This window comes from Bidens hawaiensis, unplaced genomic scaffold (assembly GCF_021521415.1).
Source record: "Bidens hawaiensis isolate Kalapana, Puna unplaced genomic scaffold, B.hawaiensis_p1.1 tig00032616_1, whole genome shotgun sequence".
In the NCBI taxonomy this organism is placed as follows: domain Eukaryota; kingdom Viridiplantae; phylum Streptophyta; class Magnoliopsida; order Asterales; family Asteraceae; genus Bidens; species Bidens hawaiensis.
In genome coordinates this window covers 3,111-27,500 of record NW_027495569.1, presented here as the reverse complement: position 1 = coordinate 27,500, position 24,390 = coordinate 3,111, and the positions used below count along the sequence as shown (strand labels likewise).

General features: G+C 38.3%; 3 protein-coding genes, 1 non-coding gene and 1 pseudogene across 4 annotated transcripts in view; 1 reads left to right on the top strand and 4 right to left on the bottom strand.

Moving 5' to 3' along the window:
• Positions 1 to 5,916, top strand: part of LOC143583855 (uncharacterized) — a 6,996-nt gene extending 1,080 nt beyond the window's left edge. Inside the window, exons 6-29 of the mRNA XM_077066053.1 lie at positions 95 to 217; positions 328 to 474; positions 557 to 1,083; positions 1,165 to 1,286; positions 1,356 to 1,447; positions 1,742 to 1,964; positions 2,058 to 2,118; positions 2,195 to 2,343; positions 2,435 to 2,505; positions 2,633 to 2,806; positions 2,886 to 2,951; positions 3,120 to 3,221; positions 3,308 to 3,397; positions 3,508 to 3,583; positions 3,678 to 3,774; positions 3,873 to 3,942; positions 4,133 to 4,312; positions 4,401 to 4,523; positions 4,627 to 4,710; positions 4,806 to 4,990; positions 5,069 to 5,207; positions 5,307 to 5,366; positions 5,503 to 5,607; positions 5,706 to 5,916. Coding sequence (XP_076922168.1) covers positions 95 to 217; positions 328 to 474; positions 557 to 1,083; positions 1,165 to 1,286; positions 1,356 to 1,447; positions 1,742 to 1,964; positions 2,058 to 2,118; positions 2,195 to 2,343; positions 2,435 to 2,505; positions 2,633 to 2,806; positions 2,886 to 2,951; positions 3,120 to 3,221; positions 3,308 to 3,397; positions 3,508 to 3,583; positions 3,678 to 3,774; positions 3,873 to 3,942; positions 4,133 to 4,312; positions 4,401 to 4,523; positions 4,627 to 4,710; positions 4,806 to 4,990; positions 5,069 to 5,207; positions 5,307 to 5,366; positions 5,503 to 5,607; positions 5,706 to 5,819 — 3,180 coding nt within the window. The 3' untranslated portion in view covers positions 5,820 to 5,916. The remainder of the gene's footprint in view (positions 1 to 94; positions 218 to 327; positions 475 to 556; positions 1,084 to 1,164; positions 1,287 to 1,355; positions 1,448 to 1,741; positions 1,965 to 2,057; positions 2,119 to 2,194; positions 2,344 to 2,434; positions 2,506 to 2,632; positions 2,807 to 2,885; positions 2,952 to 3,119; positions 3,222 to 3,307; positions 3,398 to 3,507; positions 3,584 to 3,677; positions 3,775 to 3,872; positions 3,943 to 4,132; positions 4,313 to 4,400; positions 4,524 to 4,626; positions 4,711 to 4,805; positions 4,991 to 5,068; positions 5,208 to 5,306; positions 5,367 to 5,502; positions 5,608 to 5,705) is intronic.
• Positions 5,917 to 6,582: 666 nt separating this feature from the next.
• Positions 6,583 to 7,138, bottom strand: LOC143583858 (transcription factor SRM1-like). The gene is made up of 2 exons (XM_077066056.1): positions 6,873 to 7,138; positions 6,583 to 6,775 (listed from the first exon to the last, which is right to left on the bottom strand). Exons 1-2 carry the CDS (start codon positions 7,136 to 7,138, stop codon positions 6,583 to 6,585), a joined length of 459 nt encoding a protein of 152 aa, XP_076922171.1.
• A 4,459-nt stretch (positions 7,139 to 11,597) lies between these two features.
• LOC143583860 (small ribosomal subunit protein uS11z-like) lies at positions 11,598 to 13,049 on the bottom strand. The gene is made up of 5 exons (XM_077066057.1): positions 12,899 to 13,049; positions 12,742 to 12,787; positions 12,458 to 12,543; positions 12,248 to 12,377; positions 11,598 to 11,856 (listed from the first exon to the last, which is right to left on the bottom strand). The coding sequence occupies exons 2-5, from the start codon at positions 12,755 to 12,757 to the stop codon at positions 11,789 to 11,791; spliced, it is 300 nt and encodes a 99-aa protein (XP_076922172.1). The 5' UTR covers positions 12,758 to 12,787; positions 12,899 to 13,049; the 3' UTR covers positions 11,598 to 11,788.
• A 1,206-nt stretch (positions 13,050 to 14,255) lies between these two features.
• Positions 14,256 to 17,021, bottom strand: LOC143583859 (WD repeat-containing protein GTS1-like; annotated as a pseudogene).
• Positions 14,493 to 14,566, bottom strand: TRNAV-AAC (transfer RNA valine (anticodon AAC)). Its single transcript has one exon. It is a non-coding gene; the product is annotated as a tRNA-Val (tRNA).
• Positions 17,022 to 24,390: the final 7,369 nt, after the last annotated feature.

Here is a 24,390-nt window from a genome sequence, read left to right as displayed (position 1 = left end):
GCAACATTCTACTAAATAGTCTTTATGCTAATTTATTTGATTAACTCATGTTGGAATTTATGAATTCTTATAAAAATTGCTATTTTATTTACAGATTCCTCATATTGCTATGGACCATCCTGTATTCACTGTTGGTCAAGGCAGCCAATACGACTTGTGGGTTGGTGATACATCCATCAGCAAACCATTCTGTAGTCTTCGGTACATAGAGCCTGTGGTAATCTTTTCTTTCATTAAATTTTCTTTTGAGATTTCTTATTATCAGTTTATATCCTTATAATACCATTCTGAAGGTTTTACTAGTATTATTCTGTTTATTTTACATAGCAAGGAGCTTCATCTGTTACATTGCTTGAAATCGGGGGTGGTAAAGGTGTTGTCAAAGTCAATGGGAGAATCTATCCAAAAAGGTCAACTGTCCCACTTAAATCAGGAGATGAAGTAGTCTTCAGCTCATCTGGAAAGCATGCTTATGTATCCTAACCACGTCATTCATGTTTTTATATTTCAATCTTGTTCACCCTTTGTCTTATGTGTTTCCTTAACATACTATCAGATATTTCAGAAACTGTCAAAGGATGCTGTCACTACAAGCATGACACCTTCATTTAGTATGTCACAACCGCGTGACGATCCATTAAAAAAACTGCAATTTGAGGCCAGATCTCGAGACCCATCTGCTGTTGCAGGAGCATCAATTCTAGCATCTTTGTCAAACGCCCAGAAAAGATTGTCACTTCTCTCGCCACCTCATAATGCTTTACAGACTGAACCGCCAGTTCTACCAGTTGACACAAAGGATGATCAGCAAAAGGTTCCCTTCGATGAGAAAGCTGTTTTACATGATGCAAAATCTCATGAATTACGTCTATCTATGCGTATGTGTGCTACTGAGATGGATATATCCAAGCTTCTTGATAAAACAAGGGAAATGAAAGAACTTCTTAAGAATGTTAATCTTCCGGTTCCATTATCAGCACCATTATCAGCACGGAATCAAGCATATAAGGATACCTTAAGCCAACGAATTCTTGATCCTAATATGATTGAAGTTTCATTTGACAATTTTCCGTATTACATAAGGTGCTCTCTTTAGACTTTCTTCTTATCATGTAAATAACACCTACTGTATAAATAAGTTTCTACGTTGTTTGAATTTTACAGTGAAACCACAAAAAGTCTACTGATTGCTTCGACTTATATACATTTGAAGTGTAACAAGTTTGTGAAGTACTCCTCAACTCTGCCTACTTTATCTTCTAGAATACTACTATCTGGTCCAGCAGGTACACCTTCGATTCGTTTCTTTTTCTAAAGAATGCATCTCTTATTGTTTTATATTGTATGTTCTTTAGGCTCAGAAATATACCAAGAAACATTGACAAAGGCTCTTGCAAAACATTTTGGTGCTCGTTTGCTCTTGGTTGATTCTCTTCCATCACCTGGTGTAAGCTTCTTATCATATATTTAGTTTACTCTGTAATCTTACTTACCCGCATTATTGTTAAGGTACAATTTTATCTCAATGATAATCGAAACCTGTTAAAAAAAATTTTTTTGGTGGTATGCATTGCATATAGACATTCGATGACTTTCAACCTGTTTTGACACTGTTCCCATGCAGCTAGTTTTTTAACTTGACCTGTTTGAGATAAAAAAAACAACCCAAATTGTACCATTTATGTATTCCAGTTCATACCTGTATTATCTTGTTCCATGATTTGTTCGGCTATCATATCAGGGATCAACGTGCAAAGTAATTGACACTTCACTAAAGGAGAGCACAAGGGCTGAAAGGGGAAACCTTTTTATAAAAAAGGCTACACATGCAGGTGTTATGCATTCAAGAAAACCAACATCGAGTACTGAGGCTGACATGGTATGTATTGGATCCGCATATTCTCGTGCTCTAGCAAAATATGAAGCATCTACTGCATCATCAAAACGTTACACTTTCAAAGATGGTATATAACTGTATAATACTTGCATTTTGTATGTTGTTTGTTACTCGTATATCTATTCGTGTATATGATGTAATGAAAACCATCATTTGGCAGGTGATAGAGTTAAATATGTGGGATCTTTGCACTCTGGTTTTGGTCATCCACCTGCCACAAGGTATCTTTTAATTCAAGTCCTATTTGGTGAATATGTAGATTTATGGCTTTTAAGTATTCTTTTATACATTTTGTAGTGGTCCAGTATACGGTTATAAGGGAAAAGTATTGCTTGCATTTGGTGATAATTGGTCTTCCAAGGTTGGAGTTAGATTCGATAAACAAATTACAGAGGGAAATGATCTTGGTGGTATATGTGAAAAAGATCATGGTTTTTTCTGTCCTGGTAACACTAGCATTCATCTGATCCCTAACATTTAAATTTTTATAGCTACATGCGGATTGATAAAAATATGCTTTTGTGGGATTATATGCAGCTGCTTTTCTTCGTATCGATTCTTCCAGTTCAGATGACGTTGAGAAGCTTGCTATTAGTCAACTTTTTGAGGCATGTTTGAAGCCCTTTTTCTTTCTTGACTTCATGTTGCTTTCTTTGATTGTTTTTCACATAATATAGTATATATGTTAATATTTCTTTTTGTATTTACTCTGAACACCAAATTTATATTTTGCAGGTTGCTCTTAAAGAAAGTAAAAGTAGTCCTTTGATTATGTTTATAAAAGATATTGAGAAGTCAATGCTGGGGAACCCTGAAACCTATACTTCTTTCAAACGGGAGCTTGAGAAATTGCCTCCGAATGTGGTTGTCATTGCTTTACATGTTCAGATAGATAACCAGAAAGAAAAGGTTAGATATTATCAAGCTTTATATTGCCAATTATCTAAAGTTCATATTTTCTTTTAGTTTCTAATTTTAAGAAATGCAGTCTCATCCTGGTGGATTGCTCTTCTCAAAGTTCAGGAGCAATGCTTTGCTTGACTTGGCTTTTCAGGTATGCATTGACTTTTATCATTGGTCAACTTTCAATCATAATAGTGGAACCACATCTTTATCAGAATAAATGTACATTTTTGTGCATTTGGTAACTGTTAATCACCATTAAACTTAGAGAAATACATGCACTTTAAACATCATTAAACGGTGCTGGTTTTTTTTTCAGGATAATTTTAGTAAACCACATGATAAAAGCAAAGAAACACCTAAATCCATGAAGCAGCTCTCTCGCCTTTTTCCTAACAAAGTGACAATACAGACACCTCAGGTAACTAAAATCCATTCTACTCTAGTGGTGTGTTTTTGTAAATGTTTGATGATGTCAGTTGATATTTATTATAATGAATATGGCAGGATGAAGCAATACTTTCAGATTGGAAGCAACAATTAGACCGTGATACAGAGACCTTGAAGTTACAGTCAAATATTGCCTGCATTCGAACAGTGAGTGCCATGTTATCTGATCGTCAACATTTATTTGGTTTTATTGAAATAATATGAATTAGTAGTCACATTTGGCACACCGATCATTATAAAGTGTTTCTTTATTTCAGGTTCTGGATCGAGTTGGTCTTGATTGCTCCGATCTAGAAAGAACGTGCATAAAAGATCAAGCCTTGACAAATGAAAGTAGGTCACATTTCATTCTATTCCACTTGTTGCGATGTTCCACTTTACAGTTTTAGTTTTTTATGTTAACTTATTTCACTTTTGGGTATATTAGATGCTGAAAAGGTTGTTGGATGGGCTCTTAGTCATCACTTTATGCAGAGCTCTGAGCCTTTTGCCAAAGATGCCAAAATCGTGATCAGTAGTGAAAGGTACTTATGTAAAATGATAAAAAAATAAAAACCAAGCTGGGCACTCTCTATAGATTATATATGCATGCTTACTTTCTGTTTTGTGTTTTCAATTGTAGCATCAAATACGGGCTTGATATATTGCATGGTATTCAGAATGAGAGTAAAGGCTCAACGAATTCACTTAAGGTAAAAATTACGCCTGATTCTTATCATCATAGTACATTAATGCCAACATAGTAAGGTTCCACAAGTCCGAATTGGTTTGACTTTCAGCTAATAATTTTTATTTGATATATTTGGTATGAAGTATAGCCCTAGTTTAATGGTTTGCACCTTTGTGTCTTCTCACCATATGCATATAAACTCACCATTGCAGGATGTGGTTACTGAAAATGAATTTGAGAAGAGAATTCTAGCCGAAGTTATTCCACCGAGTGAAATTGGTCTCTCTTTTAATGATATTGGAGCTCTAGAATCAGTTAAGGATACTTTAAAGGAATTGGTGATGCTGCCTCTTCAAAGGCCTGAGTTGTTTTGTAAAGGACAGTTAACAAAGGTGAAAACTAGTCTATTTCACATCAAAACCGTTTGTTTTTAATATTGAAAAGTTTAGCCAATTCTAACAATAATATGCATCTTTTCAGCCTTGCAAAGGAATTTTGCTTTTTGGGCCACCTGGTACGGGTAAGACCATGCTTGCAAAAGCAGTTGCAACTGAAGCAGGTGCTAATTTTATCAACATTTCAATGTCAAGCATTTCTTCAAAGGTAAATTTTTTTTTTTTGGGTTTTATTGATGATATTCATGACTAGAGCATAAAAATGAATCTTCATTATAGAAATTAATAATTATCTTTTGAATTTTTTGTAGTGGTTTGGTGATGGAGAGAAGTATGTCAAAGCAGTTTTTTCTCTTGCTAGTAAAATTGCTCCTAGTGTTGTGTTTGTTGATGAGGTTAGTAATTAAACTTCTAAACACATATAATATTAAGTGGATTGTCATTTTACTGATTCAACAACATGGTGTACTTTCTTTTTATTGTTTGATAGGTTGACAGCATGTTGGGAAGACGTGAAAATTCTAATGAGCATGAAGCAACACGTAAAATGAAAAACGAATTTATGATAAATTGGGATGGTTTGCGTACAAAGGATAGAGAACGTGTACTTGTACTTGGTGCAACCAATAGGCCTTTTGATCTTGATGAAGCTGTAATTAGGAGATTACCTCGAAGGTATGTGTTTCCCTGATTAATATTATTACTTGTTTTTATCAAATAAAATGGTTTTGGCAATATGGTGTTGTGGTGCAGGTTGATGGTAAATTTACCAGACGCCTTAAACAGGGAGAAAATTTTGAAAGTGATATTAGCAAAAGAGGAACTGGGGCCGGATGTTGATCTTGAAGCAGTGGCTAACATGACAGATGGCTGCTCGGGAAGTGATTTGAAGGTCTTTAATATATTTTCTCTCTTTGGTCACAACTTTTTATACATATTTTACGTTTGTTTTTTCGTTGACATTTGTGTTTGTTGTCTTTTGAAATTCCAGAATCTTTGTGTGGCTGCTGCACATTTCCCAATAAGAGAAATCTTGGACAAGGAAAAGAAGGTTTTGTTTATTTGATTATTATTATTATTATTATTATTATTATTATTATTGTTATTGTTATTGTTATTATTATCAACTCTTGATGTGAACTGTATTGCTTTTATGGAATCGTATAATAAATATTTATAATATACAGGAAAAGGCTACCGCAGTGGCAGAAAATAAACCGGTGCCTCCTTTGCATAGCAACGCAGATGTCCGTCCCTTAAGTTTTAATGATTTCGAGAATGCACATGAACAGGTACTTTTGCATAAACAACAATATTATCCTCGTGGTATTTGATATTTATTAATTGATAAAGGAAATATTTCACCAATAATACTAAATATTATGTGCAGGTGTGTGCGAGTGTATCTTCAGAGTCGGCAAACATGAACGAGTTGTTGCAATGGAACGAGTTATATGGAGAAGGTGGTTCTAGGAAGAAGAAACCTCTGAGCTACTTCATGTGATTTAAGTGTATAGCAAAATCTTAAAGTTTGTCCGAAGATCGCTAGGTTTCTGTTTATGTATATTAATTGGTTAACTTATCATGCTCTACTAATAGTTACAAGAATCATTTTGCAAGGCCTGTTAACTCTTAGATATTTCATATTAATTATATATATATTTATATCTTTTATTTGAATTGGGATTAATTCAAACTTATGAATGTGGCTTAATTGAAATGCATGGCTTTATAACTATATTATGAAACATGGCTCTGTTCAACTCAAATGACTGTTATGCTTTGATTATATATTATCTGCATTATGGGATAATGAACAGCTGAAGGTTTAAGGTTCACTTCTTAAAGTAGGCTTATAAACAAAACAACTTGTCTGAAGTTAGACGCAAGAACATGTTATATGTTTGAACATTGAACAGATGGAATATATTTATATGTTATGTTCAATAAGTCTAAACCATGAAACCAAGCTGCTCTTACGGCTTGGCTTGGTTGTATTATGCAACAATTTGGTTTCGGTTTAAAAAATAAAAAATCGTAACTAAAGGTTTGGTTCACAGTTTGATCTAAAAACCGTCAAAACTGGACCATGAACACCGCTCAAGTAAAACAATTAAGCTGTTAAAAAGAGAGATGCCAAACAGAAAATCATGCATTAAAGGTTCTTGAATAGAGCAAACAAACACAAACCAAACAAAAAAAAACAATTCAATTCAAATTCAAATTCAAATCCAAATCCAAATCCAAATCAAAGGTTCCTTCATATTTTATGCATCCGCGGTGGTGATGTCATGAATGCTATACCTCTTCTTTGTTTTGTTGTTATTATTTCCTTCCTTGTGCCTAAGGAAAAACTTTTGAGCATGGCTCGCCACCTGCGTTGTCCTTGTAACCACAGCCTTTCTTGAAATGCTCCTCCAGTCCCCTTTTCCATAAGTCTTCAGCCCGTTCAAGAACCTCCTGTATCATTTAAGTCAAGTCACGTCACGTTAACAGACAATTACAATAAAGTGGTAGATAAAAATTACAAACGATACAATAAAAAGAGTAATGTTACTTGTGTTCATCTATAGTCCAGGAATTCGCTTTCTTCTTCTTCTTCCTCGCTTTCTCTTCTTTCGCCTTAATCAGGTAACTTGATCCACAGGGATAATCAAGTAACTCAACCTGACCCGCCTCAATTTCATGTAACTCGCGCACCAGAGCTTCGTGGTACGCTTTCACCTCGTCGGTCGTCTTATCTAGAATCATGTCGACCATCTCCTCCAACCCAGGCGCCACTGCATTTACAAACATCGAAGAATTGTTCTCCTCGTTCTGCATGTCGGATTCAATTGATTTTCAATCAAAAAAAGTTTGGTATTTTGTTTTCTGTGAAGATGATTATTTATACTAAAAAATATACGAGTCAGCGTGGTTATCCAAATTTACCTGCCATTTTATTATAATCGTTTCCATGGTAAGTTATAAAGATTTACATTTACAAATTGTAAAATAAGACATACTTCCGGGAAATTCTCACTTCGATTTTTAAATGATATGTTTAAATATCTAATTTTGTTAAGAGTATATGGTAGAATGTTTGAAATTTTATTTGTATTGGAAACATATCAATGTTATTTTGACACCGAACATACTATATTTCAAAATATCTTTTACAATTACAATTTTTATGTATATCTTAACTTTATTATTTGTCATTCAAGATAAACACAATGACATTGCAACAAAAGGTTGCATTATACCATCGTAATCGAAAATTCATGACAAGATAGCCTTATACATGGTCTTTGTTTTCATGTTTGGCGGAAGCAATTAAAAGATGCGCAAATTCATAAGCTCGTTGTGGGTTACTTTAGATTGGCTTGTGATATACTCAAAACAAGTAAGCTTGAACAAGTGAAGCCCGAGCATGGGCATCCCTATACAAATAAACAAATAACGTGTTATTTTTTCAGACTACCTAGATTTGTGTTTTCATGCCTAAACTTCCACTGCGATTTTTGAATTTATAGCAATGTTTAACACTTTTTGTTGTAGTTTGTAGTTTTGTACTTTCAACCAGAAATCCAATCATCCAGAAATCTAATTATTTGTGTATTATAATTATAACTTATGCACTCTCTAATGATAGTTGTAGTGTTGTTGGTCATGAAGACAACTCTAGAACAATTAAAATAAGAAACTTATTGGTTTTAGACACTGTAAAATAACAAACTCAATTATGCAAACGAATGACAAAAGAAAAAGCATCAACTAAAATAGACGTGCACAAAAAAACCGGTTCCGGAACCTAACTGGTGGAACCGAACCGGAACCGGTTCCAGTTCCAACCCGGTTGGTACAATACCCGGTTTGGGTATTTTTGTACCCGAAAATCGTACCCGGTTCTCATAACCCGGTTCCTACCCGGTTCTTAATTGTAACCGGTTCGGTTCGTACCCGGAAAAACCGGTTCCGGCGGGTTTTTTTTGAAGAGTCAAACAAAAGTCAAAGTAGCCGTTGGAACCGGTTCCAACGGTAATATAGCCGTTGGAACCGGTTTTTTAGCCACCAATTAGCCGTTGGAACCGGTTCCAACGGTAATATAGCCGTTGGAATCGGTTTTCGAGAGACAATAGATCCGTTGGAACCGGTTCCAACGGTAATATAGCCGTTGGAACTGGTTTTTGATGCCCAAACCTATATATAACTTGTTTTCCACCACTAATTTCACCACCAAACTCAAAAACAAACTAAAATACTACTCCTTTAGCAAACCCGTTCCGTTACCCGACCATCCAACTAAATATTATTATGGCACCCATCAAAGAAACTAACAAGAAGGCTAAGAAGAGTGGTTTTGTTGCCCCCGTTCCTGTTACGGAGGACCCAAGGGTTGTTACGGTAGTCAACCATAACCGCAACCAAGACATATGGAAGAATTGGGATTTGATTGTGGATGACGAAGGTTATTAAAAGCCTCGTTGCAAACTATGTGGTTCAATATTAAAGCACAATTCCAACTCTACTTTGAGAAAGCACATCGAGAAGCCATATTGCAAGGCGTTGAAAGGGATTGGCGCGACCGATCAAATTGACTTGGGTAAAGATGATACACTATTTCGTTACAACACGACTCAAGTTCAAGATAGAATGGCAAAGTTCGTTATTCAACGAGGTTTGCCGTTTAACCACTTTGATGACCCGGAGTTGACGTCGTTGATTCGCGAAACTCTACAACCGAGATACACACATGTAAGTCGTACTACCTTAAGACGTCATTGTATCAGGTTGTGGGAGTGTGCTAAAAAAGAGTTAATCGAGTCTTTTCATTCTTTAGAAGCCATGGTTAGTTTAACAACCGATGTTTGGTCGGCACCACACGGGTTGCCCGAATCATACATATGTGTCACCGCTCATTGGGTTGATCCGGTGACATGGCAATTGATGAAACGCACCATCGCTTTTGAAAACTTCCCGTTCCCACATACCGCCGAAAAATTGTTTGAATTACTTGATGAAATTATAACGACTTACAACTTGAGAAATAAAATATTTTTGATTTCGTTTGACAACGCTTCAAACAATACTAAGGCGGCTGAAAAATTTATCATTAAATATTCACCACCTTGTTTCGGGGATTTTTTTCATGTCCGATGGGTTGCACATATCATCAACTTGGTTGTTCAAATAGGTCTTGACAATGAAAACATTTGTGATGATTTAAAATACTTTAGACTTATGTTACAAGATGTCTTCAAAAGTGGTAAAAGAAGACATCTTGAATATAAGAACTATTGCAAGTCAGTTGAAAGAAAGTATTTGGGGCCGAATTGGGACGTTCCAACCCGTTGGAACTCAACTTGTCATATGTTAAAGTGTGCTTTTGTCCAACGCCAAACTTTACAAGCTTTTCATAACAATCTTGTTGAAGAACGCGAGGCCGATATGTTTCCGGAAAGTGTTTGGGTCCAAGTCGGTTATTTGTTGGAGTATCTTGACGTGTTCAAAAAGTCAACAACAAAATTATCGGGAGTCTATTACCCAACTAATTGTTGGGTTTTGCAAGAATTGTACTATATGTCTTGTGTTTTTAAAAGCTTTGCGGAGAGGAACAAACTCTTCGAAAATATTGTTGAGGTGATGAAAGAAAAGTTCATAAAATATTTGAAAACATACCGCCGGTCTTTACTTGTGCCGCCGCATTAAACCCCTATTGGAATGTTAATGGGGTTGAAACAACGATTGAGGAAATATTCGACAACTTAGGTATGCACGAGATTGACCCGAAGTTGTCGACGGAAGCGAAGGACAAGTTCAACAAAAACCTTCAAGACCTTTATGACCATTATTTTCAAATGTATGGTCCAAGCACGAGATCGTCTTTTGTGAAAAAAACAACAACTAGTAGGCCGTGCAATGACCCACTTATAAACTTGATGAATGGGATTCGTGAATCGGCATCTAAGAGGCAAAGAGGAAACACACCAAGTAGCGAACTTGGTCGATATAGTGGAGCAAACTATGTTGAGGGCGCAACGGTCGACGAAATTCGCAATATTGATTTGTTGGCTTGGTGGAAAGGTAAACAAAACGAATTTCCCATTCTATCCGCCATGGCTCGTGATTTGCTTGCCGTACAAGCCTCAACGGTTGCTTCCTAATCGGTTTTTTCTCTTAGTGGGAGGGTGTTATCTATGCGAAGAACAAAACTAACTCCCGAGTCTCTAGAGGTTTGCATTTGCCTAAAGGACCATTTGGATGCGGTGGATCGTGTACAACACAAGGCGAACTTTGAAGACGAAATACCAATAGAGCGTCATATTCATGATGAGGAGGCGGAGGACGGGGTTTCTTCCGATAACGAAGACGAGGGTGAAGACGAGAATGAAGACGAAGAAGAGTTGTAATTATTTGTTTTGGTAAAATTATTTGTAACTTGTTCAACTAATATTTAGTTTTGATTTGTTTTATTATAATTACTTTTGTTACTCATGATTAATTTTTGTTACTTTTTTAATAACGACGAACATTTTATTTATTTAAAAAATAACTATTACAAACATTATTAAAACATAAACGATACTAAACATAACAACTAAAACATAAAAAACAAAGTCCGTCGTTTTAATCCGGGAATACTTATTTTTGGGTTGTAGAGCCGGACGACTCTCCCACTTCCGTTTTTTTAGCTTCCAAACTTCTTTTCTCTCGACAATACTTATTCGTATGTTTTCGTAATGTCGAGTTGGACCCCGCTTTAAGAAACTTCGAGCAATATTTGCAACGTGCCAACTCATGTGAGTCGGTCATGAGACACAAATCATAATGAACCCAAACATCGGGGCATCTTGTTGTTTCGATCACCATAACAACGTCATCATTAGTTGCCATTTGTTGTCGGTTTAACGTTAATTGTGGTTTGGAGTGTGTTTTATAGTTTTGGAAGTGGTTTAACAAGTACACAAACAAACCTTGCTATTTAGAATAAAAAAATAACCTATTTATAGTTAAAAAACCGGTTCCAACGGTCAAAAACGGCTATATAGCCGTTGGAACCGGTTCCTAACGGCTATGATATTTAAATTTCAAAAAAAACCGATGAAACCGGTTTTTACGTAAAAACCGGTTCCGGTTCATACCCTACCGGTTCTTAAAAGTTAGCATATCTGGGCATCGGTTCGGGTCGGGAACCGAACCGGTTCTTGATTGGAACCGGTGCCATTTTACAACCCGGTGTGAAAAAACCGGTTTCGAACCGGTTCGGGTTTTCCAGTTGAACCCGATTTGTGCACCTCTAAACTAAAATATGAAGTAAATACTAAAAAGATCATGAAATAGAAGTATAAAGCAGTTCAACATAAGCACCAAAAATGCATGTCACCCTCAAATGTCAGCAATAACACAAAAACAACCTAGAAAAGTTGATGAACACAGCACCATAACCATAAATGCAAATCGTCTGAAAACATTTTGTGGACCAAAAACAAATCACAGCCTCCTTCCTCTCCTTCCACTCTTTCGACGGGTGCTATCGGTTGGAATTGGTGTCACGTCCTCTGTCATTATCAAAGCATTAAACTTACGTACCATGTATAATAGACCAGAGTAAACAAATACACATATTTAAATATTAATAAATAAAAAAGTTGATTTCTCTTTTTTTAACTCAACGTTTGAGTTTTAACGTTTTAACTTCAGTTCAATCGTTTAGCCATGATCACCCATACCGGCCGTTAAATCTCAATCAAGTGCTCCACACCAAAAGACATTTTTGTTTTTTTTATAATAAACACTTGACGGAACAGTGTTAGCCAAAAAAAACTCAAAAGTGTTAAAAAAACATTTGATCAATAATCTGGGCCAAAAAAAGGGAAATCATATTCAAAATGGGTAAAATCTCAGAAACAAAAATTAAAATTAACTCTAAATGAACTTTAAAAATCGTACCAATGCGACCAATTTTCATGCCAGAGCGAGCAAGAGCCCTGAGAGCAGACTGAGCACCAGGACCGGGTGTCTTTGTCTTGTTTCCACCAGTTGCCCTTAGCTTAATGTGGAGGGCATTGATACCGAGCTCCTATTAAACAAAACACAAGCTTCTAAAACAATACATACAAACATAATTTTTCAGAAAAAAAACACAGCAAAGTAAGCCACCTTGCATCTAGTTGTAACATCTTGTGCAGCAAGCATAGCTGCGTATGGAGATGACTCATCTCTATCAGCCTTCACCTTCATTCCACCTAATGAAATAAAAAATACAGTAAATAAACATAATAAATTAAAAAAATGCACTAAGAAAGTTCACGGTGTTAACTGAAATGTTTGATTAATAATGAATTTGTAATAATTATTATATCCTGTAAAAAACTTATAGTTACAATAACCTAATAACAACATTCTAAAGAAAATAAACTTGAAATGTAAACAAATAAACATACCAGTAATCCGAACCATGGTTTCTCTCCCGGAAAGATCAGTCACATGCTGAAAACAAGCATTACAAAATAATAATTAATACATGAAACATGGTCAGTACCTTGTTCTAAACAGTACAGACACATATATAAATGTAGATGTATATAACAATAAACTTACAATGAAAGTGTCATTGAATGAAGCAAAGATATGTGCGACACCAAATACAAGCTCTCCCTCACGGGTAGCCGGTCCAAGAGTGACATTGTCTTCCTTTGGCTCTCTAGTCTTTCTCTTCGACTATTCAAACCAAAAAATAACAAGCTAATTAAGCAATGCTAAAAAACACTTTTCATCCTCAAAATACAAATAACACAACAAATTTATTCAAAATATATATATATATATATATATTAAATAACATATACTAAAAAAGTGTTTTGAAAAAATATTATTCAAAATACATCACCATTTTTCTCTAGTTTACAATTTCACATTTAACTTAATTTGCATCTTCTTTTTTTTTATCATAATAAGCATCAAATTTAAGCTGTAAACAAGCTTACCGTATTATTCAGCTTATTAATACTGGTTTAACTAACTAACGAACTAACTAACTGTTAGTCATGCATTTCAATTAATCACAAAATCAGTACTCAACTATAACAAAACTGGACTATATATATCTTTAAAATGATTTCGAGCATTCATACAATTTTAGATCGGAATGGTTAAAGCTAATCGTGATGATCCTAAAGATAAAAACATTTGATTCTATGCAAAAAAGCGAGATTAAGATATTACCATGCTGATTCGTTCTGCTTGGCTGTGAGAGAGAAATAAATCGACTGCAGCTGCAGCAGCGGCGGCACTAAGACTAAGGGTTTATGATTAGGGCAGTGTTCACCTTTTATATTATTATTATTATTATTATTACTATTCTGCACTGGACTTTCAAAGCCCATTTCATTCTCTTATTTGTTTCAGCCCATATGTTATAAGCCCTTTTGCGCGCCAACTTATTATATCACATCCTCAATCCAAGCCCAAGCTAGACTAGGCTCATTTAACATATAGAGAGCTCGAGATTGATCCCGCTCGTTTCGAGCTATATATCTAAATCTTGAGTTTGTCTCGTGAGTAGTTTTTTCAAGCTCGAGATGGCTCATATAACTCTTATAAGACATGTATGCCTGCCTCATATAGCTATTTCAAACCAAATAATGATATATTGCAAATTAATGTAACCTATAGCTACTTCATGAGCCGTTATGGAGCTATATGCTGTCATGACACTTAAGAATAGACATGTATAACATATCAGAACCAAAATAAGAGAGAAAATTGGTCCATTTTTTTTTTAAATTAAGTTTGTCTATGAAACTACCAACCGTGTCTCGTGCACAATTTTCAAACATATCTTTACCACGGAATCCCAACAAGGTTCCAATATGCCCATCCACATAATAGCCTTTTCAAATGTAGCTCGACTTGTGTTTATATGTGTAAGAAAAGATTATTATAAAAAAAAGAAGTAATTCAAAATCTAATACTTTAAACAAAAACTAAAATATATCATTTAAACAGTATGCTCCAAATGAAATACAAAAGCAGCAGATATATAAATGCCATTTTATACCTTGTTTACATGATAACATGGCTAAATCATATATTATTGAAACAAAAATGTATTTTCACAAATAAAAAAAAACGGAATATTTGATTCAATTTAAAAAAATAATACATTGAAAAGAGAAAAGCATGAAAAAACAACTGGCTTCGCCCGGGTTCAAACCGGAGACCTTCAGTGTGTTAGACTGACGTGATAACCAACTACACCACGAAACCTTTGTTGTTAGATGGCTACAAACAACAGGCTATATACAATTTGTATAAACTCGTTTTACATACCTTAACAAGATCTTCAACAGTCTACACACAATGTCACACATGAGAATTTGAGATACATAACATCATAGTTCATACACACATGTAACGGTGTCGACTGCTGCATGCAAGTCGAGCTTAATCTGATGGTTTTCGAAGAACATTAGAGTTTCATTAGAGATTTAGATAGCGCATGTAAATTTGAAACATACTCATTAGCTATATGCATTCTCTTGTCAAATAAAAAAAACAACAAAAAATAGACTTAAAAGAAAAAAAAAAGAAATGAAGAACTAAAGTATAACAATTAGCATTCATCAATATTTGCACTCTAATACGGCCGAGGCCTATTGTGCTTGCGATTTGTGCTTGCGATTTTTAGTATTCCTTTCAACCAGTGAAGTTGATATCCACGAATGATTCACATCAGACGATTCATCAGATAACCAGCAACACAAGCGTCCATCTTCGCCACCTGTCCACCCGAATATCCCATGCGTTTGGTTGATTCCAATTTTGATGGCAGGGGAAGCTAACACGCTCCTAACAACACCCGTATGACCACCATGAAAAACAGCTTCTGGAGATAGAACCGATCTCATTCCTCCACCGTAGGCTACTGGAAAGTACCCCAAACTGCCACCACTCGTGCCGCCTATAACCCATAAATGATCGTCCACAGCCGAGTAGTGGCAGTCAACAAAATAGTCAACCTGCATTTTTAAACAATAAGATGATAATTAAGATACAAGGTTTCAGAACAATAATCATTCATTCTATTAACAAGTGCATAAAACAAAGTTACATACAGGATCTAGAGCCCAACTATTAGAAGCCAAGTTGCGAGCATCCTCGAAACTGGCTTCAACTCTTGAATCATTCAAATCCCAAATACTAAAACACAAGTAAGTCATAAAACAGTTAAAAAAAATAGACTTTTAAAAGTAGTCTTGTTAAGCAAAGTACCTTAAAGTTTGAATGTGAGTTAAACACCACAACTTCTCATAATTTCCACCAAAAATCCCCACTTTCTCAATGGATGTCCCCACATTAATCACCTTCATAGGAATGATATCAAACTTATTATCAATGCAAAGAACAGATAACAAGTTTCGTTCTTTTCAAAACTTATTACACTGAACTTACAGATTCAAGATGATTGTCCTCGTTGATTTGTCCACTCGTATCAAATGTACAAATCAGACCATCGACAGAGGCGGATACAAGTTTATTTTGGCGCTCTGGTACAAAGTGAACCTGTAACCATTCATGGTTAGCATTAAGTTGGCATAATATAACACAAGCTTCATTTTAATTTAATCTTGGGGTATTGGTAGGGACCGTGAGTTTACCAATAATGGGTTGAAATAATTGATATAATCTAGTCGTAAAACTAGTAAACGGAATCAATTAAAGTGATAAAATCTGACACCAAATAAGAACATTGAACAGGACTATACAGTTAGAACAAACCTGTGTGACATCGTCCATATGAGATTCGTTTAAGCTGGCAACCTGCTTACTGCTTCTCCAGTCCTAGAAAAGAATCTACATAAACCGATTTCATTCTTTTTATTATGGAAAACTTATGGTGCGTTTGGTTCACATAATTCGATGGAATTCAGTGGAATCTGAATTCCATTTCTTAATGTGTTCGGTCAGCACAATTTGCCGATTTGATAAATACCATTACCTGAGACTTACATCCTGCAGCAAGAAGATTGCCACCAAATGAAAAGCAAAATATTTCTTGTGATGGACCAGCATTTAGACAGGACACCGGCAACTCATATACAGAAAATTACACACACTAAAACATTGAAATGGATTTGATGTAAGTGTATAGACAGCTGCCATATTTAGGGGTGTGCACGGTTCCGTTTTGTGCTGAAACCGAACCAAAATTTTTAAAAACCATTCTGTTTGGTTTTGGTTTTGCCATTTAAGCTTTAAAATTTTGGGCTGCAAAATAACGAATTTGGTTCAAAGTTATCGGATCATCCTGTTTATTAATAACTAATAATTGATTATTATACATTTGGGCTAAAATGTCTTATGGATTACTTATGAAAAACTATAAGTTCGTTTGTTACAAAAACATAAAAGCAAACAGTCGGTTACCGGTGAATACAGTTTGACGGTGTTGGACGACAGCGACACCGCCATCGACGTCCAGTCTTCCCTGAATCAAACACTTAACTCAATTGTATTATTTAATTACATGTATGTATGTATGTATGTATGTATAATTGAGGAGGTTAGAAATAATAATAATAATAAGGTTTACGTACTTGGCAACGATTTGGAAGACATAATCATCACCGGCGTTTTTGAGTGCAAATCGCTTCGATGAGCTGCCACTGTTGTTATGTGGTTGATTTACATTTACTTCTATATCCATATCAGTGGCCTCCATCAACGGCGGCGGCTTGGCAGTTAATTTCCCGGCGAGTGAGGGTGGCTTTATATTGTAAATTTTATCGTGAGTCCCGCTACTTTACGGACTGTATATAAATACACCCCTAAACATTTATTCAGTTACAGAAATGAAAAGCGGTTTAGTTAGTTTGTTTATTTCTCGAAGGACTAAAATTTGCACTCGATTGGGTTTGAACCTATGAGCTCCTATTTCACACCTTAATCATCATACCATCCCACCAGAGTTAGAATCACATTTACTTCTGTGAAGGCTCGCTTATACATTCGCCACGAAAAATAATATATGTAGACATAATTAAGGATGTTTATATCATAACGGAAACACACGTTTGAGCAACTACGGGGATGTTGAGTTCTTTTCGATAGAGACAGGCCTAAGGCCTTCATCAAGGGTCAACATTGAGCTCGTCTATTTTATTTTGCAGTGGTTCTTGACGAGTCGTCAAACCTAATCCATAAGATAGATTCGTGGTGCATGTTTTCACAAACGATATTGTGTTAGTTGCTAAGAGTAAACACGAGGCTAGAGAAGCTGTGAATAGCTTTAGAGAGACAAATGTTTAAGGATTAGCCTCTCTAAGACCAATTATCTTTACAATGACTTTATTGTGGTATATGGCAACAAGTACGTCTAGCTCACCATTGAATGTCAACCGGTTCCAAACTCAAGTAGTTAGGATTGTTTGTCCATAGAGCAATTGAGACATAAATAGTGACATTGTCCTTCGCATCCGAGTAGGATAGTGTAGATGGAAAGCATCTGTAGTAGGGGTATTGTTCGACCTACGATGATAAAAAACTAAATCCGAGAATATACTTGCACGTAAACCGTAGGTAGCACACAATGTTGAATCAGTTTAGAAACAAGTTAAGTAACGAAATGAATGAAGATGATAAAAAAACTAAACCCGAGGGGTCCATATGAAAACACTAGCATATCATAAACCCTAATAATAATAATAATAAACCCTCTGATTCTTCAGCTTCCGCCATCACCACTCTGCACACATAGAACAACAACAACAATGGGTGGATCAAGAAGAAGCTACAAGAGATCTCGAACCAACAAGGTCCGAGTTGGACTACCCAAGAAGAACCCAAACGTGTTCAAACCGGCCTTCTCAATCCCACCCAAGTTTCGATCGCTCGTGGACTTGTCGAAAACCAAATGGGACGACCAAGGGAGTGTGCTGGAGAACTACAAGACGTTCGGTGTGGTTTCAAACCCCAATCTGCTGGGTGTTCGTGCTCGCACCTCCAAGATCATCGAGAGCCAGTCACTCCAACTCCCACCTCCTAAATTGGATGGCCCCATTGATGAGTTTGAGAAGGGCCTCAAACTCATTAATTCGAACCTCGTCGACGGGAATGAGAAGGGCCTCGTCAACAAGACACTTCTTTAACTGCGAAACATGAAAAACATTGTGAACTCTACCGAGTTCCGGCGGCAGCTCAAGACGATAGGCAACTGGTCCGATCCTTTCAAGGATTTTGAATGGTCCAACATACCTAGGAGCGAACTTTCCCTTCTTCCCGAAACGGACTACGCCCTTCCAGGGGGAAACTTTCAGCAGAACACGGTCACCAACTTGAAACTCGAGTGGCTTGCGTCGTTTGTCTGCGTAGTACTTATGCCGACAACGGGCGTCTTTGAGTCGCTGTTGAATGATAGCGATTTGATCGGTTGTTTCCTGTATTAGTTCCGGGCCGATGATCTGTGAATCCCCGGTCTCGGACCAACACAAGGGTGAGCGACACTTGCGACCGTAAAGAGCTTCAAACGGCGCGCATTTAATAGAAGAGTGGTAACTATTGTTGTAAGAAAATTCTGCCAGCGGCAGATGAGCTTCCCAACTATTACCGAATTCAAGGATACAAGCTCTCAACATGTCCTCTAGGGTTTGTATGGTCCTCTCGCTCTGCCCATCAGTTTCTGGATGATAGGAAGAGCTAAGCTTCACACTTGTCCCAAAGGCCTTTTGCAAAGATTTCCAGAACCTGGAAGAAAAACTGCTGTCGCGATCAGACGTAATGCCCTTAGGCACACCATGACGGGAAACGATCTCACGAATGTATATCCGCGCCAACTTTTCCGTAGTGTAGTCCTCACGAACCGGGATAAAGTGAGCGGATTTAGTTAGAATGTCCACAATAACCCAAATTGAGTCATGACCGCTAGGCGTCCGCGGTAGCTTGGTGATGAAATCCATAGCTAACTCTTCCCACTTCCACTGAGGAATAATAGGTTGCTGAAGCAGCCCAGACGGCCTTCGATGCTCTGTCTTGACTCGCGAACAAGTCAAACATCTCATCACGTATAAAGCGATGTCTTTCTTCATCCCGGGCCACCAATAATGAGGTTTAAGATCTTGATACATTTTGCTGCTGCCGGGATGAATCGAGTATCTGGACTTGTGGGCTTCACTTAGAATAAGCGTTCGAAGAGGCTCAGAGTTTGGGATCCATGCTCGATCAAGAAAATAGAGGATGCCGTCCAACTTGGTTTCGAATTTCTGTTCGGCTCCACACGACAAAACGCCCTTGAGATCTCCATTCACAAGCGCCTGATTCTGAGCTTCGCGAATTAAGGAGGGAAGATTGGATTGAATTCTAATAGAGTGCAGCTGGGTCCTTTCTTTACGACTCAATGCGTCAGCCACCACATTAGCCTTTCCCGGGTGGTAGCGGATTTCACAATCGTAATCGCTGAGAAGTTCGACCCAGCGTCGCTGCCTCATGTTCAACTCTTTCTGATGGAGGATGTGCTGCAAGCTCTTGTGGTCGGTATAGATGACACACTTCGTGCCGTACAGGTAGTGTCTCCAGATTTTTAAGGCAAACACCACAGCACCCAACTCGAGGTCATGCGTGGCGTAGTTCTTTTCGTGCACCTTGAGTTGTCGAGAAGCGTAAGCGATGACCTTCCCTCGTTGCATTAAAACGCAACCGAGGCCTTGATTTGAAGCATCGCAATAAACGGTAAAGTCATCGTCACCTTCCGGAAGCGATAGAATCGGTGCACGGCAAAGTTTATTCTTCAGAGTTTGGAAGGCTTCCTCTTGATCTCGTCCCCACACGAAGGGTTCTCCCTTCTGAGTCAGAGTGGTCAAAGGCAAGGCAATCCTGGAGAAGTTTGAGATAAATCGGCGGTAGTAACCAGCCAATCCAAGAAATGAACGGATTTCGGTAGGTGTTTTAGGCGCTACCCAATTTCTGATGGCTTCTACCTTGGCAGGGTCGACGTGTATGCCGTCGACATTGATAACATGTCCCAAGAATTGAACTTCCTTTAGCCAAAATTCGCACTTGGAGAACTTGGCATATAGTTGTTCCTTCCTGAGAAGCTCCAAAATAAGCCTGAGATGAAGCTCATGATCGGTCCTCGAACGAGAATAAATGAGAATATCGTCTATGAAAACAATGACAAACTGGTCGAGATATGGACGGCAAACGCGATTCATCAGATCCATGAAAATGGCGGGGGCATTGGTCATTCCAAAAGGCATAACCATGAACTCGTAATGACCGTAACGAGTTCGGAACGCAGTTTTCGGGATATCCTCTTCCAGAACACGCAATTGATGGTAACCAGAACGCAGATCGATCTTAGAGAAAAACGTAGCACCCTGAAGCTGATCAAAGAGATCATCAATTCTCGGTAACGGGTACCGGTTTTTGATGGTCAGTTTATTAAGCTCCCGATAGTCAATGCACATACGGAAAGTCCCATCCTTCTTTTTGACGAAGAGTACTGGGGCTCCCCATGGAGACGAGCTAGGGCGAATGAATCCCTTGCCAAGAAGTTCTTGAAGCTGATTCGATAATTCTTGAAGTTCCAGCGGAGCTAGACGATAAGGAGACTTAGCAACAGGGAGAGCACCAGGAATAAGATCGATACGAAATTCCACCTGCCTGCTAGGAGGAAGTCCAGGCAGCTCATCGGGAAAAACATCAGAAAATTCACGCACGACAGGGAAGTCCTGCAGTCTCTTGACTTTGGATTCCTTGAGAGTAACACGGGCTAGAAATGCGGGATACTTCTTTTGAAGGTACCGACTGGCTTTTAAGCAAGAAACGATTCTTAGGCATCCACCCGACCTATCCCCTTGAATGGTTAGAATTTCACCAGAAGACAGAGGGATACGAATAAGTTTCTCGGCGCAGATTACTTCCGCGCGATTGCTAGACAGCCAGTCCATTCCCACAACTAGATCGAAGCTTCCAAGACGAAAAGGTATAAGGTCAATACTGAACGATGTGGTGACAAGAGTAAGGGTGCAATATCGAATGACAGACCTCACTTGTGTGGACTCTCCACTAGCAAGTTCAACAACCAAGGCAGGTTCCAACTCGGAAATTTTTAATTTCAGCAAAGGAACCAATTCGCAAGAGACAAAACTCCTATCAGCTCCTGTATCAAATAGGACAGACACCCAATTGTTGTTAAGAGTAAACGTACCAGTAATAACATCGGGGTTTTGGCGTGCTTCGGCAGCTCCAATGGTGAAGGCCCTCCCGCGAGCCGGAGGAACGTTGGTGACGCGAGGGCATCGATTTCTGTAATGGTCCATCGCGCCACACTCGAAGCAGCCTCGAGCAGGGTTAGGCTGAGGGTTAGCATTCCCCACAGCCAATTGGTTGCCAGGACTCCTGCAGCGCTCCACCAGGTGTCCGAATCGTCCACAATTTGTGCACTTGCGGCACAACTCACTTGTTGGGTGATGATAAGAACATAAGTTGCACTTGGGATGCGGCCCAGTATATTCCTTTCTCGGTCTTCCCTGGACTGTTGCGGCTGAAACGGGGGCCATGGAGTTGATAGGCGTAGCACCAGTGATCGCAGTTAAGTAGGTCGCTTTCCGCTTCCTATTGTTCCCCTTTTTCGCTTTCCCATCGGAAGATTTGCCCTTATCCTGATGCAAAACACCGGACCTGAGCTGTTCCCTGGTCAAACGGGCAGTGAGATCGATCACTGCCTTAAGTGTAGTGGGGTCAACTGCAACCGCAATGCCCCTCATAGAGTCCGGAAGACCGCTGATGTATTGCTCGACAGCGCGAGAAGCTGGGGTAACCATGTGGGGCACCAATAGGGAGAGTTCATGAAATCTCTCCGTGTACTTCATGTGATCGGCGCCCTTCATCGTGTGCGCCCTAAACTCAGCCTCCAATTTCTGGAGTTCGGTTCTCGGAACGAACTCCTGCGTGACTAGCTCAACAAACTCGGCCCAGGGCAAGGCTAAGACCGCGTCTCGCCCCCTGGTTCTAATCTCGATATTCCACCACGTGAGAGCCCGTTTGTGGAACATACTCGCCGCGAATTTGACCCTGAGTTCATCCGGGCAAGAGCACATGTTGAATGAAGCTTCGACTTTCTCGAACCACTGGAGAAGACCAGCAGCTCCCTCGGATCCATTAAAGCTCGTAGGCCCAGTGTTAGTAAAAGCCTTATAGAGCCTGTCGGCCTGAAGAGTAGGATTCGGTTCTGGGGCTTGTGGCGCGCCCGAGGTTCCTTCTTGCCTTAGGTTGTTAACCAGACCCGGAAGAACTGCTGCAATTTGCTGCGCTATGATGGCAGCGAGGTCAGCAGGGTCAGCATTAACGGACGAGCGACGAGGAGGCATTCTGAAAAAAAAAAAAGAACGCGCAAGAATGATACCGGGAATAAGAATAACAGGATAAGGAATAGCCAAAGAATACATCGCTACGATAGACACAATTAAAGATGCAGCACATAAGCACATAGCAAGCACATAAGTGTGGGCGTGTGATAGTGATGCATGAATTATCTAGAGTTAAGGGTCCTAGGTTATAGTCTAGGTCGGTTTCCTAATTCCCTATAACCATTGGCTCTGATACCAATCTGTCACACCCCGGTCGTAATGGCGGAAAACCGAGGCGTGGCGACTAGGTCGTGATTGATTGAGCACAATAGTATAAAAGTCTAAATGCATAAACATAACCAAACTGTCAAATATTACATCATCCAGGTAACATGAAACAAATTGTTTTAATACAAAATATCAAGTTTCCAAACAACTCCTAGCCTAGCCTTCATCTCTCTAAGGCCTCTATCAGCTATTAGCTACTTCCTGCTTCATTTCCTGAAAACATGTAATAAAACGTCAACTACAAAAAGTAGATGAGTGAATTCATAGGTTAACTAATACTGTAGTGATAAGCCCTACACAAGCATACTAGGCTAAGTTGTAGGGGTTTATATATAGGGTGTACCATCGGCTAACCCACCACTCCTACAACTTATCCTACTATGCTTGGTATGCTTATCATCTCAACTGAATCTGCAAGAGTTTCGTATAAAGATTCCAATTATTGTTTCCATGCATGCAGGAGGAACGGTATCAAGGATATATGTATAAGATACCCAAGAATCATATGTAACCATGCCATGATGAAAAATGATAATGATGCATAATGATCACACAAGACCTGACATCGACCCCACACAAGACCACACTATGCTACTTGATTTCCTTGATGGTAACCCAAATCGATCACTTTGGGTACCATGAGAGAATTCTAAAGCGTACTTTAGTATCTCTTGGATTCCTAATCGATCACTTAGGAGATCCTTCGGATCCTTAATCGAACACTTAAGAGATCCTTCGGATTCTTAATCGAACACTTAAGAACCCCATAGGTCACGTGTATTCTAAATCGATCACTTTAGAATCCCACATCTAGTGACGGCCTGTCTACCAATCGACCACTTGGAGATCAAACCTATGCACTATTGTGACCTATATTGCCACTGTTCACACGATCACAAGACTGACCAATGAATAATGTGTTTTCATGATAAAGTATAACGGGTACATGACTTTGATTTCCAAACGTCCAATGTTCCCTAAACGCTGAGTGATTCCCATATTTACTCCTGAATATTTGATTATGCATACACAACTTCCGAGAAAGTTAAGGTACGCGTAACCTGCCATGATTACTTGTTTTCCCAATGTTCATTGTTTGCAAAAGATTTGTCAAGTGTTTATGATAAGTAATGTTTGAATAAATGTGTTTTGTCAAAACGTGTACATTTACCATGTTTTCACCCCCAATGATTTGAAAGGCTTTAAAAGAAAAATGGGGGCTATGAACTCACCTTGTTGACTAGGTGTGGTTGCTAGGGCGGTCGGGTGCTGTCAAACGTCGATCCTCTAAGTCTAGACAAGGACATAATAAGTTAACAACGCAGTTTAAGTCTAAGAGTGTAAGCCTTACACGATCTCGAGCAAAAACTAGGTTTTAAAGACGAAACAGCTTGGTTCTGACCTGATTCGATCGAATAGGAACACATTCGATCGAATAGACACACATTCGATCGAATA

What these genes read in the sequence shown, in the direction of transcription:
- LOC143583858 (XM_077066056.1), bottom strand. Translation starts at nt 7,138, where the DNA reads ATGCAGAACGAGGAGAACAATTCTTCGATGTTTGTAAATGCAGTGGCG. An exon ending in TGGACTATAGATGAACACAA is followed by an intron (nt 6,776 to 6,872) that starts GTAACATTACTC and finishes TAAATGATACAG; the next exon opens with GAGGTTCTTGAACGGGCTGA.
- LOC143583860 (XM_077066057.1), bottom strand. An exon ending in ATGTTACAACTAGATGCAAG is followed by an intron (nt 12,378 to 12,457) that starts GTGGCTTACTTT and finishes TTTGTTTAATAG; the next exon opens with GAGCTCGGTATCAATGCCCT. An exon ending in CATGAAAATTGGTCGCATTG is followed by an intron (nt 11,857 to 12,247) that starts GTACGATTTTTA and finishes TGATAATGACAG; the next exon opens with AGGACGTGACACCAATTCCA.